General features: G+C 31.4%; 1 protein-coding gene across 1 annotated transcript in view; it reads left to right on the top strand.

Moving 5' to 3' along the window:
* LOC125076331 (cationic amino acid transporter 3) overlaps positions 1–13,335 on the top strand; it is a 77,905-nt gene that overhangs the window by 45,359 nt on the left and 19,211 nt on the right. Inside the window, exons 6-7 of the mRNA XM_047688450.1 lie at positions 8,955–9,163; positions 10,969–11,140. Coding sequence (XP_047544406.1) covers positions 8,955–9,163; positions 10,969–11,140 — 381 coding nt within the window. The remainder of the gene's footprint in view (positions 1–8,954; positions 9,164–10,968; positions 11,141–13,335) is intronic.

Below are 13,335 nucleotides of genomic sequence, written 5' to 3' on the forward strand. Positions count from 1 at the left end.
TTGATTTCAAAACATACATCGACAATAACTTATATTTTTATAAATAATTAATTAAAGTAAAAAGTAAGTATAATTTAGAAAACGTATTATAATTTTCAACACATATTATAATTTTCAAGAGCTGATGATAATTTTATAGAATATTTCTTAATTTGCACGAAATAATTAGCTGTGAGAATAGGAATATAAATTCGAGGCACAAAACTCATTAGCTATTATCGTTAAAGCACCACTTACGTTCAGACAATCATTACAAGTGACCTTTGAGAATATGAAGCTATTATACACATGTACAAAATATTATTATTTATTTGTTGCAACACTCAAAATAAATACTGTGCAAAAGTCAGACTTAATGCTAATAGCATTATCTGCCAGCGTATCTTACGAAGTTCAGGTTGGACTGTTTGTAGATGTGCAAAATTAAAATAACAAAAACTAGCCGATTAAAGTAGTATTTCAAACATTATGTCCGCTGGGTAAATTAGTTAATACCATCTGACAGCCAATTCTAGTATGGAGATCTGCGCGCGCTCATAAGTCAAATCAAATATCGCGCGCTTCCCTGGCTTCCCGTTACACATTTCCGTCCCTTTTCACGAAATCAGTCCTACAGATTTCATCAAAGCGAGAGGAAAGATATTACACATCCAAATATGCATAAAATTATACGTACAAATATATAATATACGAGAGTATATATGATAATTATATCCTCCCACCAACGTGATATTTATTATTATCTTAATAAATATTGTATTACGTTATTTATAACACATACCCTGCCGTGCGTTTCAGTAGGCGTCATGAATTTTTCTATTAATATGAAAATAAAAATATAAAAAAGTTTTTTTTTTATTAATTTTAATGTCTTATAACTAGAATTATATTATTCGAGTTATATATATTATTAGGTATATACCGCAAATTCGGCTCTATGACAAATTTCATTAAAAGCTTTTAAGAACTACGACCTTGATTAAACATATATCTAGGTGTTATTATTGAGTTAGGAGATATGTAGAAGTATTTTGAAGTAGAATAGAGTGAATACCCAATTTTTGGTCGATCTTTTTACATGCTTTATATTTAATACGATCTTTTAAAATTATTAAAGAAATGCTTTTATAACAGCATGTTTTAATAACGTATGTTTTGGTTTGATTGCTATTATTTAACCAACGTCATACAACGTAAAAGTCACAAACTGTAAATGTACCACTGCTTCGCTCTTTCTTTGTGGAGAAGGATTAGAGATTATTCCACCACGCTGTCATTGTTTCAATGCGATGTCAGGTTAGACTCTAGTACGTTTTCTCTAATTGTTTTCCTTCAAAACACAAACTACCTACCTATAAACGACCTATAATGAACAATTGGATAATTTTATTAATCAATCGTTTCTAAGTGTCTGCTCTTTGGTATTCCATTATAATCTAAAATCACATCAATGAACATGCCAAACGAAACACGTGAAGCGAGACAAGGCGAATATATTGAACAGACAATGAGGTTATCGCAGAAACACAATACAGCTTCCAGCTCCTACAGCTATTCATAATCAAGTGTCCTATATTACTTACCGAGACGATTTCTATTACGGTCCGATATCAAATAAATTAAATTGCGGCCTGATATAGAGTCAGCACGTTTTTTTTTTAATTAAATTCTAAGGCTAATAGTTGTTGTTATACAGACAACCGTTTACTTATGTTAATAAAAAATATTTGACAAGACATATTACAGTGAATCGCTATTCGATGGAATCTATTTCTATACAAGAGATCGCTTTTTTTGAACGCGCATCAAGCAAAAGCCGCTGAATATTTTAACAATAAATTTGTACCGTTATGTTCACCGCGTTTCAGAGAAGGGTTTTGGCTTAACATTATCATACAATATGATTCAACGTATAACGTACCCACAGCAACGCGTGGTCGGATCAGCAAGTTTAAAATAAAAGTGAATAATAATTGAATAACTTAATTTATGCGAATGTAATATATTTAAACCCTAAATGGCCCAGGCCCGGATTCAAGCCCAGGCAAACATCACTGAATTTCTATGTGCTTAATTTGTATGAATAATTCGTCTTGTGCTCGGCGGTGAATGAAAACATCGTTCGAAAACCTGCACGTATCTAATTTCAATGAAATTCTGCTACAAATTTATCCACCAATCCGAATTTGAGTAGCGTTTTGGAATTAGCACCAAAAATTATCCTCAAAGGAAGAAGGTGCCCTAGCCCAGCAGTGGGACGTAAACAGGCTGTTACTTTCTTTATGCGTATAATTGTAGATAATATAATCGCTACTTTTATATAATCGACTTAACCCAGATAAATTAGATCTAAAACCAAGATAACGGGTTCAAATATAGAGAAACAACACCGATTAAGTGATTAATTTTTTCGATCAGTGTACGGTATTGAAGGACTGCCTGCACCTACCTGCTCGTGTCATCTGAAAATGAAATTCTGCCAACTCGCTAGATGGCATTGAGATTTACGATCTTTTACTATTTAATGAATACAAGATCTGATGGTAAATATATCAGATATTATATAAAATTTAATATATTATTTGTTTGAACTCGCTTATCCCACGACCTACTAATTCGATTTGAAAAAACATTCCGCTTTAGATAGTCCGTTTATTGAGAAATATATCAACATTTACATCGTACATAGTCTATCGAGATAACGAGGGCAAACCAGCTATGTTTACGGTTAAATGGCTCATATAATAATATAACTACGCTTAAAAGTTCGCCGTAATCGATTTCAAGGATTTAACACGAATTTATGCTTGAAATTCTGAAATCAAATCAAATTTCAGAATTTCACTTAATTATAACTACAAAAGACCTGAGATCTCAGTCTGACCTTGATGTCACATTAAGCGGTTAACAGATAATATTCTAGAGATAAGCTTGGCGACATCCCTTTGCTTGGACATTTAGATCGGAATATTAGCTTTGGACTAAGTTTAATTATTATTATTATCATTATGTAATTTAACATAATCGTATAGCTTTTAATAGTAAAGTTAGTAAAACGTGTCGAAAACGTTTGTTTAGTAAAGGTTATTATGAAACTAACGATAATTAGTTACCAGTAAACTGAAATTCTCTACTTTTCTCTACAATATGCATGTATTATATATTATTTATAATAGTTTCCTTTTGAATCACTCTGTTGACGAAAACGCATTAAATCCGTTATATACTTTCCAAGATCTTATAAGAACGTTTCAAAAAAATAAAAATATTGTTAATATTTATAATTAAAAAAAATATAGATTTTGTTTTCCGTTTATACCCAAGTCTTGGGTGATTCATCCCGTTCGTGCCTAATTTTTTATTGATCAAAATAAAATATTGTAAGCTGAGTAAGAATCATAAATTTTTCATTTTTCATCTTCCCATAAGACCAAGATCCCTAATATCTGTTTGACAAAAGATTTACATACAGAGTAATGTTAAGGAAACAATCTTGAGTTTAAATCTCTAAGGATGAGAAACTTTCGAAGTTTTAATGGAAAAAAATGACCCAATTCTTAACTTGAAAAAACGCACTGAAATTCGTAGAGGCTAACCAACCAAAATCTCGTACGAACATGACTGCTGCCGAAACTTAACATTTTTAAGCTTTTCTTGATTAGTAAAGGTAAAGTCAAAACTTTCTACCAATAACTAATCCACTAAAGAGAGATGTATAATGTATGAAATTAATAAAAAAATTGAAGGTTTTTCAAAAATATTAAATATTTCTGTATACTTCAATCGTAATTATTATAAAAGGAAAATTATAGGAACTGGATAATTATAGATATGTACAATTATTATTATTATGATATCCCTTGATTTCAACCATGGCCACCCTCGACCCAATGGAGATTAGCCTGGGATAATTGCGAGGGACATATTATTGTGCTCATGCATGTGCGCACTCCATATTCGATCACTTGCATAATGCGATAGTTCGTCGGTTTCCATCGAATCCGATAAGATCGAAAATAGTTTGGCTTCACGACAGTTAAACCCAAAAGCTTTTTTGAACTCGAGCTGGGGTTCCAACACAAAACCTTGAAACTGCAGCCTTATGTGCTAGCTGCTATACCACCAGGCGACCAAGGCAGTCAAAGATGGGCTCTATAAAAATGGAATAAATATGATTTAAAAAATGGGCTAATTACGCCTACGATACTAGCATTCATATATTTATTTGACCTAAAATATATGAGCTGATGATCTAATTTCTAAAAGAATAATGCATTCACTAGGAGTACATTTATATATTTGCAAGTAAAATGTTCCGCGTGTATGAACTGTAAGCTTTACAAATCCTTCGTGACAAATAGAAATGTATGCTGTCGGGAAATCTACACACGTAATAAAGCTTCGCCGAGATCGTTCTATATTTAAAATGGTTTTTGAAAAGATAAGATTATTTGCTGATATCGTCTCAAATGTGTATCTTCTTTTTGGATTTTATTGAAATTTATCTGAAAATCTTGTTCCGATCGACCAGCGCACCAAAAAAGATTTTTTCCTAATGATAAAAAATATTTGTGTCTTAATATTAAACTAACTATAATTCACGATATAAATCAACTGGTATATTTTATATTTATTTTTAGAGTGCATTAAATCTATATTAATATATAAATGCGAAATTAACTCTGGAACTCTCTCTGTCTCTCCGTCCGTCTGTCTGTTACGCTCTCACGACTATATCACTGAACCCATTTTGATGAAATTGTGATTCGTGATTTTCACATTTTTTGGCAAGTTTACTCCTAAAATATAGTTTAAGTTTCCTTTATTTCTAAAGATAAACGTTATAACTATTTATTTAAATTCTTTGTTATATCAAATTATAATAATTAAATATATCAGCAATACTTGGCAAGGGCCAATGCTGGCTGCGAGCAAGACTTGGGAAAAGGACCATTTGATCGGATTTTTGGGTTGCAGTGGTTGGTCAGCCTACACACGAGAATAAAGCTGTTTCCATAGCTCACTAATATTATAAATGATAATGTGTGGATGAATTTTTGTTACTCAAACACGCCAGAACAGCTTTTTCGCAGACCAAGGGATCGGATATGATATATTTCATAGTGGTAGTTTTAGGCTCAGAGAATGGTATAATCTACATTTTATCCTGGAATAATGGTCGGTGTTAAAAATATAGCAAAAGTGGAAAGATTCGTTTGTTTGTAATGAATACTGATGTCTGATGCTAATTATTATTTCACCATCAGAAAGATAATTTATCCAAGAGTAACATTGGCTTTTTTACCAGTAATATTTTTGCCTTTAACAATGGTATTTGTCAAACAAGATAGAATTAAATGTGGTACCGAGCTGTTTAAATAAGCCACAATAACAGATTCACAAGCGCTAACCTACATCCTGTATTCTATTTTTAAAATTTTTGACACCTTACATTTTATTTAAAATTATCCATCACGATCACAGATTCTACAAATATGCATTAACTCGTCCTACTACTTTCTGGTTTCACTTCATCTAAATAACATCAACAGATATTATTATTTATCTGTACCTCTTTTAATCTAGAACGTTCGAGAATAATCACGCTTAAATTATAATCGATTGCTAGATATTTGCTTTAAGACTTGGATCGTGCACGTTGTGATTGCAATATGTGTTTGAATGTGCAACGTTTGTGAGTTATTTGTATTCAAATAATTAGACTGAAGTATAAACGGAAACTCATCGATACATTTTTATAGATTACTTTATAACATCCGGGGTCTCGTGATTGAGATAGTGCTATAATTTGAGATGCTTCAAATATATAGAGAACATTCGTATGATAGTGGTTTCCTTGTTACAATCTACATTATACAGCAAAAAAACATTATTTAAATGAATAATCTAAAAACCGAAGTCCGAAGACTGACTGTAAATCTAGATATCAAAATTGCTCATTCTCTCATGCATATCGAGCTCAAATATTTCGTAGTTGTACCCTTGGCTCATATTATGCAAATCGTTTCGGTGAAATGTCCATCACGGTTTCAATAGTTAATGCTGTTAAATTGGAATGTCGGATACAATTGAAAATGATTACTTGCTTATATAAAGGATCAAATGGACATAATGGTCACGTTAAACTTGACATTATGCGTATGTTAACCGATAGGATAATATCACACTGCAGCGTAAACATTAACCACTTTCACATCACGAGTTGATTAGAACTTTAAATCAGAAATTTAACAGATGTTTTGGTAATAATAATAGCGGACTGGCGAAAAATCTTTCTTACATTACCAATGCATTACCAACCTTAAGAACTTAGAAGTTATGTCCCTTGTGCCCGTAATTACAGTAGCTATCTCAAACCGAAACACAACACTGTGTATTGTTGTTTAGCGGAAGGTTAAGCGATGATTGTATAGTACTCCGACGGGTTAGTAAATTAACTTATATACTTTAAATCTTCTCGATGTACATATCGTTTTTATTCGGGCTGTAACTACATAACTCTTTCATTATTTTGGTGGTCAGTTTCAATAAAGTTGTCATGTTTACGAGCTGACTGAGTCGCGCTAAATACTTTATTTTATTAAACAAAGTAACTTCGTACTGGTATTATGTTTTCCGTGCCACAATAAAAAAACAATTATTTGAGTAGAGACTTTTTTTTTTATTAGTATTTACATTCACTGCATCACAATCCTCAAAAAATACGAATTTTTTTTTGGGAGATTATTCATTTAAGCAAATGAACATACTCGAAATAGATTTATTGATGAAAATTAAAAATAGGAGCTATCATTTTCAAATAAAATCTGATTAAGATAATTTATATATCATAAAATAATTTATAAAAATCAAAAGACTTAAAATTATCTAGGGATGTTTCCCTCACTACACAAACATCCGCTACGGACGAACTTCACAATTATCAATCTCCAGGAACGCCGCCTTTCTATGGAAAGGTCAAAGAAAAAAAATAAAAATCGTGCTGATTCGAAGCAAGAATGGAATTTTTCACATATATCAAATACTAACTATATGATTAAATAAAATGGAAAATATGAAAATTATATAAGAATTATTTAGAATGAAATAAAATAATATTACTAAATTACTAGAATAAATTAAAACACAAAATACAATTCCACGCAAACGACATCATTTAGCGACATAAAATTTATATGCCATTAAATAATCTCCGAAATGTATATATTCTTAAGAATTATAAACGTTTTCTTAATATTTTACAAACAGAATTATTATTTTCTATCGCAACTGCGTAACGATTTATCTTCAGAATTTCCTTATGATATTAAGGGTGGTTACTTCATCAACCCCACCTTAGGGAATGAGAGAGCCCTCAGCCAGGTATTCTTATAATTTTCCGACTCAGTAGGTATATGGGTTAACGTAATACAATCCTTAATATAAACAAACAAAATAAAATCCTTAACTGAACTTATCTATATATATATATTGAATTATTCCATGAATGATTACCCGACGTGTACCTTTCTATTTTATACCCGCTGGACGAACTCTCTTACGCGTTTCCCCCGCATGAAAATTTGGATTTACCGATGCTTGAACGCCTGGTGCACCGCAGCACACCAGAATACCTACTTAAAAACAGGACACCGTCACGTTGGCGGGTCGTGACCATAATGATTAGGATAGGTTAGTTGCGGACATCCAAGCTAGAGGGATTCTCGGTATACTATAAACCCCACTCTCGTGGAGCTTACAGTGAGGCAAGAAGATATATTACGTATAGCGAACTACATGTAAAACATGTGAATTTTAAGGACAACAACCCACCCTTTGTAATGTAATTACTTTAAGAAATTAATTTGCGTAATTTTGATTTAAAACGCACACACCTCAATTATCAACCAAACCCATTCCAAATGCAGAATAAAATATAATCATATACGTATTTGGGATTAAATATTATGTAAATCGTTCTTATAAAGTCTCTAGGAAACAAAACGACTAGAATAACTATCGAAATAAATCGTATTTCATAAGAAATAGTTTATAATCACTGAGCATATCGAATAGCCGAAAATACGGCCGAATTTTAGAATCTACTTCGAAACCAACTAAAATGGGAAGGCACTTTTAAAATTATCAGTTTATAAAAATAAATACATTCCATTTGAATATTCTTTCAGAGTGGCCCATGAATAGCTCTCATTTAACTAATAACTTCATAAGAGCCTCTGCTATTTTAGCGCAGTGTACAAATATAGAATCGTAATATTCCCGTTTGTTACTGGAATTGAATCGCGAAAGTAATTTTAGACCGAGATGACGGTACTCTAGAAACAACTCGCTATAAACGATTTCGCTGACTTCTATTAATGTATGTGTGATACAGATGTTTAACGTATGTATGTATGAAGTCGATTGTAAATAATTCAACAAACCATGAATTAAGTTACTAACTTACTAATTGTTTCAAACATACGTTCCTTGCATAATTCAAGAGGATTTTACTAAAGCTCTACTAAAACTCTAATGAAATATTAGATTGATAACGTTTGTTCAACTGATAGTAATTTTAATAAATCGTTTCTCAATTATTATCGCTAGTGGTTTGTCATAGTTCGCTTTAAGTATTTTACGTTAAATATAATTATATTTCTCTTAAATATTCAATGAAAATTCGAGTACATTACATTTAATTATTTCGTGAATGAGTGCTCGCACTAAATATGAATATATGAATTATACACAGTGAGAAATTGAAATAACAAGAGAGTAAGTAGCAATATTTTCAACCGACTGTTAAAAAATAAAGATTAAACTTCAAACGCACACTGGCATTTCATCAAGACGTTATAGCCTTTTTTGTTTTATAAATTACTTGTTGTGTTTAATATTTAAGTTTTTAGTTTTATTTATGTACATACGATTACAATACCAATTATTTTCAGGCAAACCACCCGACTTCGTCGCCTTCGGTATCAGCATCATGATGACCATGGTGCTCGTGGCTGGCGTCAAGAAGTCTCTGTTCTTCAACAATTTGTTGAATGCGATCAACTTAAGTGTGTGGGTATTCATAATGGCGGCAGGCGTCTTCTACGCGGATACAAGTAACTGGACTCAACACAATGGTTTTCTGCCTTTTGGATGGTCGGGGGTGAGGATACTTAATAATTCTATGTGTATATTGAACAACGTGTTTGATATTCCACACGCTTAACGATTACATTTTAAATGGAATTTTCTTGTAGTTACTATGTATTAATTAATTTTTAATGCTCGGAAGTGAAGAAAAATATCATGAGAAAAACTGCGTGTTGCGAATGAAGTTATGTAACATGTTTATCCACCAACCTGCATTAGGTATACGTGGTTGAATAAACTCCAAACATTCTTTTTAAGTGGAGGGTTTTAAACTGTTAATTTTTACTTTATATTGTCTTGCATTGTATTAAAACACAATTTCGCTATACATAATAATTTTAACCATGTCTTATATAAAATAAAACATGTATCAAAGTCACGTATCACCCCACAGGTTACAGTTACAGGTTAGTTACAGGTTGCGTATTTTAAAAATAGAACTCTTACTTTTTCTAATAATAGGGACCTAATACTATATTACCGATATATACCCAAAAATTTACGAATAATTTTGTAAAAACACAACAGGGTGTCGTTTATGTCTGTTTTAACACTAAATAATTTTTAAGTAGTAGTTTAGAATCAGAAATAATTTCATGTAATTATTACTAACAGTATTAATAATATGTTTACTTTCTAACAAATCGAGAGATAACTTTAAAAATAACATATTATTGTATACTAAAAAAGCAAATCATCTTAAGTATTTTGTTTTCATACGTATAAATAGTAACTGTTACCAAAATATATTACTCGAATCTATTTTTACTAAATCAATAAAATACAATTCGAAATAGATTACTTCACGCTCTAATGTTTGATCAACACTAAATAGATTTTTAATTATTTGAGTGCAAATGCTTTGTGAGCCTATTTCGTCTTCTAAGCGGAATCTATTGGAGGTGATCTGCCATTAAGGTATAATCACATTTCCATACGTAGAACACGTAATTGCTTTTAAAAACTTCATCCTGCTTTAACGAGTTTTCCGTTGAAGTCAGAAACTAAATAAGTGAAGTCACCGACTGTGTAGAAGTTAAACCCATTTTGTTTTAAACAATACACTAGAATATTTATGTCGCTTAAACCTTAACCTGTCAAAGTCACTATGTTCACTGTATCGTAGCGGAATATTCATTATTCCAGACATCTTTGAAAATGTTCAATTTTATCAATATCTAGTCCTATCAGATCTTGTTCTTTCAGAGAGAAGTATCTTGTCATTATTTGATTCATCAGACTTTGCGATCGAGGCCAGAGAGATAGAATAAGCGTCTGTATAATCAATCAGATTACGCCCATCTGACGTGAAAACCAAAGCGATAAATACAAAACTCTAGACTCTTAAGTTGTTTCTTCGTAAACAGGATTATTTATTTATGTTTTTATTACAGAACAATTTAGTATCTCGTATTTAAAAATAAAAAAAGTAAAGATCCATTATAAGTTATATTGAAGAGCCGAGATGGCCCAAGGGTTAGAATTCGTGAATCCTTACCGAATTATTCGAGTTCAAACCTGAAGTAAAAAGATAGACACTAGTGGATTCTCATATGCTTAATTCGTATAATATAATATATAATTCATGATCAACTCACCGGTGAAAGAAATCTTAGCGAGAATATGCCACTTATATATCCACTAAACTACGTTGAAGCAGCAAGAAAAAACTCCAAAAATATCTTCTCAACATATGGGGAAACCTTAGACCAACAGTGGGACATTTTATAGGCTGTTTCTTCAAATTAATTATACGCATTATATATTCAATTAAGTTTGACTTGCTGAATATATATAAAATCTACTTTTTTGCCTCAGGTGTTCAGCGGAGCGGCGACTTGCTTCTATGCTTTCATAGGATTCGACATAATTGCTACAACCGGCCTAGAAGCGAATAACCCAAAACGCTCCATCCCCCTGGCTATTGTCTTGAGTCTGGGCATCATCCTTCTCGCATACGTCAGCAGCTCCATAATGCTTACATTGATTGGTAAGTTGTTTATTAAGACAATTTAAAAATTGAGTTTTTATTGATAATTATTACCTAAATAATAAATAGACAATAATTTTGCATAAATTAAAACTGTCTGAATGCTAGCAACGTTATTAAGAAATATTTTTAGGTTAACTGGTCTTTATTTCTCTTCTTATTAAACCTTAGTGGTAGTTTGGCTGCTGCACATCACATTTATGCGTTTGAAAATTTCGAATATTATTTTAGGTCTAATATAAATTACATCATAGTTTTCCATGTCTAGTTAGCAATATAAACTTAAATGGCTTGACAGTTTTGCCATGGCTAACTCCGAGCCAGACACTATTCTTATAATTAAAAATACATTTTATCAAACCATTTTAGTACAGGTAAAATTTCAATTCAATAGAGTGATGTCAATTAAAGAACTTAAAAATAATTTGCAAAAAAAATCATTGCTTTAGACCGATTTAAATGTCGATTACATAATCCGATCATGTCAGTCTACATTAAATCGCATAGAGCTGAAAATTGGTATAGTTCTGAGGCATACTTTAACAAATGAAATATCGAAAATCCTTACCGATCCTACATCTGCTATAAAAGCATTCAAGGCCAGAGGTCAAATTCCCCACCGGAGCAAAAGCGGAGAAATATATCAAACCAGCTGACCTAAAAGTCTTTTTTTCGAGACTTTACTAGCTCTTACACTAAAAGTTATAGTACAACTTATTTCTCACACAAAAACGAGGCTTTAATTGAAACGTTGCGGTTGACCGGTATATAAATCGGATTGGTCTGTTTGTTTTTGTTTTATATTTGTGATATTTCATAACTGAAAAAACATTGGAAATTGAAAAAAAAATTTACAAAACTATTGTTATGATATGCTTTTATCTGAGTTATATTTGGAATCGTGATTAATTCTTCAACACACGTAGTTTAAATACGTTGAAAAACTAGCCAATACTTCACTTTAATTAATTGAAATATATGCTAAGTTTGGTAGTATTTATTAAATATGTTTGTTTTTTCAATAATCCCTGCATTAACACAATAAATCAACATAAAACCTTATCCTCCGAGCCGTGTATAAAATTTTCAGGTACTTCAAATTATGAAAACATATTAACAAATCAAATCAAAAAGAGAATTTAACCTAGAGGAAGACTCGTCTATAGGCTACAAAAGTATTTTTTATATAGATTTTTTATTTAATTACGAATTATTTACATAAAAAAATATACCATACATAGGTATTGATGACAATATTGATGTATATTATTTTTCAAAAATTGAATAAAATCAATGAAGAATATATTTACATTATTCGTTTCACGAAAACCGGTCCAAAAGGTTCTGAGAATAAAATATCTTCTCCAAAATACTAGGACTATTTATATCTTTTTTCCTTGTGCCGCTAAAAGTTTGAAATTTTGAGTTAGTTTTTAATCAATCAGACGCAACTTTTGGCCAAAGCTTAGAACAAATGCACGTGAGGGCCGCTAAGCCCTACATACTCGGTTATACCCTTAAAAAAAGTGAATTAAAAGTTGTCTGCAATTTAATTTGTATATTTATACATTTTATGAAAAAAACGTTTAGTAAATATGTAAAGTCAGTTTTGGTTGAACTATGCAGAAAATTATATTAAATTAGAACTAACGTTTATTTTATCAGCTGAATAATGTCAGAAGAGACACGTTCCGTTCTGCACATTACATTACTTTGCACGGGACATGCATTCTAAGTACTTCAAGTATTAATACTGTGTATTTTTTATAATAAACTAGAAGGGTTCACATGGGTATAAAAAGAAACGGATAGCATAACATACGGGTAAAGAAAAAAAAATGTATTTAGGACCAGAAACCTTCCCGGACATACGCAGAATAATTTTCATTACATCGGATCAATGGTTTAGGAACGCACAGAGAGTAAATACAAATATGAATTTCAATTTATACTCATTTTTTTTAATTATGGATGCTATTGACTACTCGTTATAGTGGCAAGCTTATAAGGGTATGGGTTCAAATCCCAGGTCAAGCTAATAAACGTTATTGACTTATTCTTTTCAGAAACTCTCAATAACAAATTCCATAACCATTAAAATCACGTCCTTCCAAAACAAGGCCTTTAGTCCTAAATCTGAACGCAGGATGAATTCAACATAATAATGATTTCACTCGTTTTTAAATGCAGAGAGC

The sequence above is a fragment of the Vanessa atalanta genome, chromosome Z (genome assembly GCF_905147765.1).
Source record: "Vanessa atalanta chromosome Z, ilVanAtal1.2, whole genome shotgun sequence".
In the NCBI taxonomy this organism is placed as follows: Eukaryota; Metazoa; Arthropoda; class Insecta; order Lepidoptera; family Nymphalidae; genus Vanessa; species Vanessa atalanta.